Here is a 7,151-nt window from a genome sequence, read left to right on the forward strand (position 1 = left end):
CCCCTGTCTGAGGAAATGTCAGACGGGGTGCCAAAACGACACACCCATGTTGCAATGAAGGCCCGGGCAACATCTGCGTTTGACGTCGAAACGAGCGGGACCGCCTCCGGCCAACGGGTCGTCCTGTCCACCATGGTGAGGAGGTAGGAAAAGCCCTGAGAGGGGGGCAATGGACCAACCAGGTCGATGTTAACGTGGTCAAACCTCCTCTCAGGCACCAGGAAACGCTCCAAAGGGGCCTTCGTGTGGCGGTGCACCTTAGCGCGCTGACAAGCCATGCACTCAACAGCCCAAGTACTCACGTCCTTTTTCAGCCCATGCCAAACGAACTTCGCGGCCACCAAGCGCACCGAAGGCTTAACGCCAGGGTGTGACAGTCCGTGCACAGCCTCGAACACAGGACGCCTCCAGCTGGCGGGAACGACTGGCCGTGACAGGCCCGTGGAGACATCACACAGGAAGGTAACGCCCGCGTCGCCGAACACCACGTCCTCCAAGCGCAGCCCCGCGCCCTCCACCTTCAGAGCCTGGACGCCGGGGTCTGTGACCTGGTCCGCCGCCATGCGATCATAGTCCAGGCCCAACTGGACGGCACCGATTACGACTCTGGAGAGGCAATCAGCAACCAGGTTCGACTTGCCAGCCACGTGCTTAATGTCTGTGGTGAACTCAGAGATGTAGGAAAGCTGCCGCTGCTGACGCGCCGACCATGGCTCCGCCACTTTAGACATGGCGAAAGTGAGCGGCTTGTGGTCGACAAACGCCGTAAACTCCCGGCCTTCCGGCATGAAACGGAAGTGCCGCACGGCCAAATAAAGACCCAGGAGTTCACGGTCAAAAGCGCTGTACCTGCGTTCTCTGGGTGTCGGCTGGCGGCTGAAAAAGGCGAGCGGCTGCCAAGTGCCCTCCACCCACTGCTCATGCACTGCGCCGACCGCGTAGTCCGACGCGTCCGGGGTGATGGAGATGAGAGCCGTAGATGATGGGTGTGCCAGCAAAGCCGCCTGAGCCAACGCAGTCTTGACCCCAGCAATAGCGACGTCCGCCTCTGCTGTCCAGTCGATCGCCTGGACGGGGGTCTTGCCTTTCAACGCTTCATACAGCGGCCGCATGATGTGCGCGGCCCGGGCGATGAAACGCTGGTAGAAGGTCACCATCCCCAGAAACTCACGGAGCGACCGGGGTGTGAGCGGGCGAGGAAAAGCCGCAACAGCCTCCACCTTCACTGGCAGAGGTGTCGCACCGCCCTTGGTGACGCGGTGCCCCAGGAAATCAATGTCAGACACCCCGAATTGGCACTTTGCAGGATTGATGATTAATCCGTGTTCGTTGAGCCGCGTGAAAAGGGCTCGGAGGTGGGACAGGTGCTCCTGCACTGAAGCGCTATTGATGAGTATGTCGTCGAGGTAGACGAACACAAACGGCAGGTCCCGCAGCACCGAATCCATCAGGCGCTGGAACGTCTGAGCGGCATTCCTGAGCCCAAAAGGCATCCGCAGGAACTCAAAAACTCCAAAAGATGTTATCACTGCTGTCTTGGGAATGTCCAGAGGGTTCATGGGCACCTGGTGGTATCCACGCACCAGCTCCACCTTGGAAAACACCACCGTACCGGCCAGATGCGCCGAAAAGTCCTGAATGTGCGGCACCGGATAGGGGTCAGGCGTAGTGGCTTCGTTGACTCGGCGGTAATCCCCGCACGGGCGGAACCCGCCATTCGGTTTGGGGACGACGTGCAGGGGGGAAGCCCAAGGACTGTCGGAGTGGCGGACAATGCCCAGGCGCTCCATGATTGCGAACTCCGCCCTCGCCACAGCCAGCTTAGAAGGGTTCAACCGCCGGGCCCTCGCGTAGACAGGAGCCCCCTCGGTTGTGACGTGGTGCTCCACGCCATGCTTAGTGGAAAGCGCAGAGAAGGTGGGCAGCGACGGGTCCGGAAACTCGGCCAACAGTCTGAGAAACGTGTCTGCCCCCGACAGCGAACCCGACAGCCCGTCATATGCTGCGCTGCCAAGTGTGCACACGAGGGAAGAAAACGTTAAGGCATCAACCAAACGCCTATTCTTAACGTCCACTAAGAGTCCATGAGCACACAAAAAATCCGCTCCGAGGAGGGGAAAAGAAATGTCCGCTGTCACAAAATCCCAGCTGAAATGCTGTCCTCCGATGCACAAACACATAGGCCTCACGCCGTATGTGCGAATGGGACCGCCGTTAGCCGTCGTCAACCGCGGTCCGTGCCCACCACAGGCGATGTCTTCACTCGACGCGGGAACTAAGCACCGTTGAGCGCCCATGTCACACAGAAACAGGCCCCCCGAAACGCTGTCGCTGACGAAAAGGAGCCTGCCCTTGCCGCCGACGCTCAGGGCCACTACTGAGCGCCGGCCACTCCGTTTCCCGGGGATTTTTAGCTGCACGGAGCGATGCATTTCTGAGCCATTGTCAAACGTGCGTGGTAAAAGCACTCTCCGGTGTCCCCACGCCGACTCGAAACTGCCGTGTCCGGCCTCCGCCATACTTTCTTGCCTACAGACGGGCCACTGAGCGTCGCGGCTAACGTCTCAGCACCGGGCTGTTGTGTAGCCAGGAAAAAACGATCCGCTTCCTCAGCCAAGGCACGGGGCTCCGTGACAGGCGTGTTGGCCAGCGCCGTCTGGACCCGGGAAGGTAAGTGACGCAGGAAAATCTCCGTGAATAAAATCCGGGGATCTTCGCCCCCTAGCAGATTTAGCATTTTCTCCATTAGCTGAGATGGCTTGCTGTCCCCTAGGCCTTGAATGTCAAGTATCTGGCGGGCCCTCTCCTTAGCAGATAAGCTAAATGTCTTAAGGAGAAGGGCCTTAATCGCCTCATATTTGCCATGGTGTGGGGGTCTGTGATAAATCCAACCAACCTGGACGACGTGGAGCTTCCCAGCGCTGCTACGACATGGTAGTATATCAGGTCCCCCCCACGGACCTGCCGGCAGGCGAAGTCCGCCTCCACGTGTGCAAACCACGCCGCCGCGGCATTCTCCCAAAACTCCGGCAGCTTTACGAAAACATCGCAATTAGCCATGTTCATTGAGACTTTGGAAACTGTCTCGAAGCCGTCGGGGTCACCAGTGTGGTGCCGAAGAAAGGGAGTCGGATGCGATGTATTAAGAATGGAGTTCCAATCTTTATTATCCATTCATCTCCATTAGGTTAATACATGAACTGCTCTGTATCACAAGCTAGCAGGAATGGCAAGCTAAAGCAACAGGTGTTCCCACTAAAGGGTCCATGTGGCAACACAATGAACAAGGTGAATTATGGTCCCACATGGTGCCACCACAATATATTAGTTATATTCATTAGCCGATTCTTTTGAAAATGGAAAATGAGCCAAAACGCAGCAGCATTTGGATGCACTTCAACCAAAACCCAGGCAGTGATAAAGCGCACCATTTGTAAAGGCAAACTATCCTTTAAAGCAGGGTCAACAAATAATCTCCATCGCCACTTAAAAACACAGTATCTAATATAAAGAGTTGCGTGGATTTCATTCAAGGCAAGACAACTTTATTTACTTAACACATACAGAGGGTAAATTCAAAGTAGTACATTCACTGACATGGATATGGCGCCACCTTGTGTCATGTTTACAAAGAAGATTATTGACATTAGGTCTGGCAATACAGTCAATCATTATCCTGGTGATTATTTCGCTTATTTTCCCTTCAAAGAGCCATAATTCCCTTCACTAATTGCTGCCCAGGCTTGCCCATGCCTTTACCAGCGGTCCATTCTGGTAGCTGACCAGGAATCAAGCCACATTGAAGAGCTCCTCAATGCTTCCACACACAGACAGTGGTATGGCTTTGTCAAATAGTTTGTTCTCTTTGACTCTTCTGATGCACCTCTCCACATGGACCCTCAGACGTGCAATGGATTGAGTCTGCCTGACATCCTCCCTGCTCATTTGGGTTTTTTTGTGCAGAAAGGCAGGCCGGTACACTTTACACTCAACCAGATTGTCCACAAGGAACCCTTTGTCGACCATTATCGCCATGTCTGGTGTGAGCAGGCTCACGATGCCAGACAGCTTGAAAATCTCCCGGTCACTCATAGATCCTGCATACAGGCCAGACACAAATGTAATGGCACCATTTGGTGCCATGCCGATCATGGCCTTGAATGTAGCATGCAACTTGTATGTAGAAAACACCTCACTCTGCAGCAGGAGAGATGATGGAGTCTGGCAGAATACTTCAGTGCAGTCAAGCACCACTTGTGTGTCAGGGAAAGCTGAAAACTCTGGTGGAAGGTGAGCTTTGACAACTCCGCGTGGGATCCACAGACGTTTGCTTCCAAGCAGTTGGTAGAGGAAGTGTGTCCAGGTGGAAATAATTCTGCTGACTGTGGTGCGGTGAATGCCAAACCGTTCTGCTAGATCCCTCAGATGTAGGCCCACTGACAGGTGCATGAGGAACAGCAGCAGCTCATCTATGGGTGGAAGTTTCTGTGAAAACAAATAAGTGTTAGGCATACTGTAGATACTGTTATAGGGGAGACCGGGTACAGTTGTAACACATTTGTGTGTGTGTGTGTGTGTGTGTGTGCGTGCGTGCGTGCGTGCGTGCGTGCGTGCGTGCGTGCGTGCGTGCGTGCGTGCGTGCGTGTGTGCTTACCGTTGTTGATGGTTGAGAGGAATCCGAGCTGCTGGCAGAGGATGCCTTGGCGTTGGTGATCCGCACCATCTTGGTGTTGGCTGCAGGGTCCACCAATTTCCAAAAGGCGAGGAAATGCTTGTACAGTATGTGGCAAATCTAAGAATGTAATATTGTTCATGTTAGACATCATTTTGTTTCTTAAATTAGCTTCCCCAAATGAAAAGTGTTTATCAAACTAGTGGCCATAACAACATCCTGATAGCCTTATAAACAAACCTTATAAACAAACCTGGTGTAGAAACGAATGTCCTCGTCCGACCCTGCCAGGCGTTGTATCCCGAAACGAGATCTCAGTTGTAACACTTCCAGCTGGTGTTGGAGCTCCCTAACCTGGATTTTCAAGGCTTCGTTCTTGTCGGCCACCTGATTTGCCATCACTGCCGTCGCTGGATTTACAGAGTAGTCATGATCCGGCGGCGCAAGTGTTTCCACCTGGTACTCAGCTGTCAAGTCCGGGGTGGGACTCTCTGCCCTCGGCCGACGCTCCCAAACATTACGTCTTGGTGTAGGTAGCTCGTAGTTATTCCAAGCAAAGTGAACAGGTGTCGCTCCTTTCTTTACTCTGTTCAGTCCTCCAGCTGTGACCAGGGGCGCCGCCAGGGATTTTGGGCCCCATGACAATATATCACATTGGGCCCCACCACCAGGCACAGGCCACTTTGTTTATAAATTACCTCGAGGGCCGTACCAAATGGTCTAGCGGTCCGTATACGGCCCGGGGGCTGGAGGTTCCCCACCCCTGCTTTAATATAATAACATTAGTATTAATATCATAACCAAAATGTCGGTGATTAACATGTAGTTTACCTAATACAGACTCACTCAACGCTTCAAACTGTCCATCATCCAAATAGACTAAAAGCAGTTTTTTGTTTTATATAGATCATTGGCTATGTGGGAAAATACTGTGTTTGAAATGTATAATTAAAATTAGATGTTAGCTTTGATTTTTTTATATATATATATATATATATAGTCTCCCTTCAAATATGTTAAGTGGCATGTCATTCAACACAATGCTGCTCACCTCCTTCAGTTGGGAGAAAAGCTGGTTCAGGTTCAGCATTATGGGGGGACAGGACTGCTGAGCTTAGAGATGGATCTGTTGGTCCTGGCACCAGGGGGAGGGACAACTGATTTAGTATGAATAGGCGCTAAAAATGTGCCTGCATTTATTAATGGTAAGGAGGTAAGAATGGAAAAACCAGCTCGAGTGCGCTAGAATCTGAAAGTACAGAACCGAAAAAAATCTGCCCCTTCCTTACAGAGCCCCTCCTCCAACGCACACAAACGCGCACATGACCAATGAGGGCACGATATAAGTTTGTGCACAGTTGGAAGGCTGACAGGCAGGTAGGCCATCCAATTATTTTAGCCGGGCCGGCTCAGATGATTGGTCGTGCTTTTTACAGGCTGCGCCAAGGCTTCAACAGATGAAATGTTTGTATGTATTTATTGTCAAAGCATTTAATATATTCATTGTTATTGGGATGTTAAGAGCATTCCATGGAATATAACAAAAAGTGTTTCTGAAGTGAATTACCTACCCTACCTTTAAATGTCAGCTAAAAGAGCAGTGAAATGAAAAACCTCTGAATTTTCTGTAAAGATATTAACAGTAGTCTACTTAATGTCAGCTTAGTAAAAACAAAACATTAGCTAACAAAATAATTTCCACCACTCATGGACCACACCTTTTTTTGTGAAAAACTGGGTGACATACTGTCGCCCTTTAGTCCCTCTCTCTTGTCTTTCTCTCCTTTCTCTTCTTTTCTTAGAGCCTGACTTTTTGAGTCGTTGAGACATGGTACAACACAAGTGTAGGCTAAGTACTAGCATACCTCCCCACATGTTTTCACTCTCTGCAAGTGCCGGTGCCGCACCGCGTTTGGAGGCAGGACCAAACCATTACATGTAAATAGAAGGGGGTGTACAGAGGCTTTGGATAATTAACTTTTGGAAGAAAATAAGTTAAATTAGTCGTAAGTTTAGTGAGTACTTTATCAATATAACGTTCTATTAATGTTAATTATTGAGGATTGATGAAAGGTTACTTACATTTTTTTTCTTCTTAATGTTCTAAACATTTTGGGGCCCCGTCAGTCACGGGCCCTTAGAATCGTCCTAACTTTTCACCCCCTTACGGCGCCCCTGGCTGTGACCAATAAGTCTCCTGGTCGAAAATGCCTACTACACATACGGGTATTTGTTGTGGGGCTGAAATTGTCCCTACGGACCTTGATCAGCCACTGAGCCTTTACCTCAGCATCAATAGGAAATGAATGGAAACTTATCTCCCGATTATAACGGGACTTATTTGTACAAAGGGGCACACAGCAATGTAGTGCCGACTTTCTTACCCGCTGGAAGGCCAATCGCTTTTCTTTACCGCTATCTATCGCTATCTGTATGCTAACTGTATGCTATGTATCTTGCTATCTATCTATCTATCTAT

The 7,151-nt window shown here is 50.8% G+C and overlaps 1 protein-coding gene across 1 annotated transcript; it reads right to left on the reverse strand.

Moving 5' to 3' along the window:
- Window positions 1-2,804: 2,804 nt before the first annotated feature.
- LOC307016433 (uncharacterized protein) lies at window positions 2,805-5,657 on the reverse strand. The gene is made up of 3 exons (XM_079645547.1): window positions 4,926-5,657; window positions 4,655-4,792; window positions 2,805-4,485 (listed from the first exon to the last, which is right to left on the reverse strand). Exons 2-3 carry the CDS (start codon window positions 4,721-4,723, stop codon window positions 3,790-3,792), a joined length of 765 nt encoding a protein of 254 aa, XP_079501673.1. The 5' UTR covers window positions 4,724-4,792; window positions 4,926-5,657; the 3' UTR covers window positions 2,805-3,789.
- Between the last annotated feature and the right edge of the window lie 1,494 nt (window positions 5,658-7,151).

The sequence above is a fragment of the Notothenia rossii genome, assembly GCF_949606895.1.
Source record: "Notothenia rossii genome assembly, chromosome: 8".
Taxonomy (NCBI): domain Eukaryota; kingdom Metazoa; phylum Chordata; class Actinopteri; order Perciformes; family Nototheniidae; genus Notothenia; species Notothenia rossii.

Bases quoted from the DNA above. Each gene is read 5' to 3' on its own strand.
- LOC307016433 (XM_079645547.1), bottom strand. From the start codon at position 4,723: ATGGTGCGGATCACCAACGCCAAGGCATCCTCTGCCAGCAGCTCGGAT. The intron at 4,486-4,654 runs GTAAGCACACAC...TTGTTTTCACAG, and splicing joins CCTCTCAACCATCAACAACG to AAACTTCCACCCATAGATGA.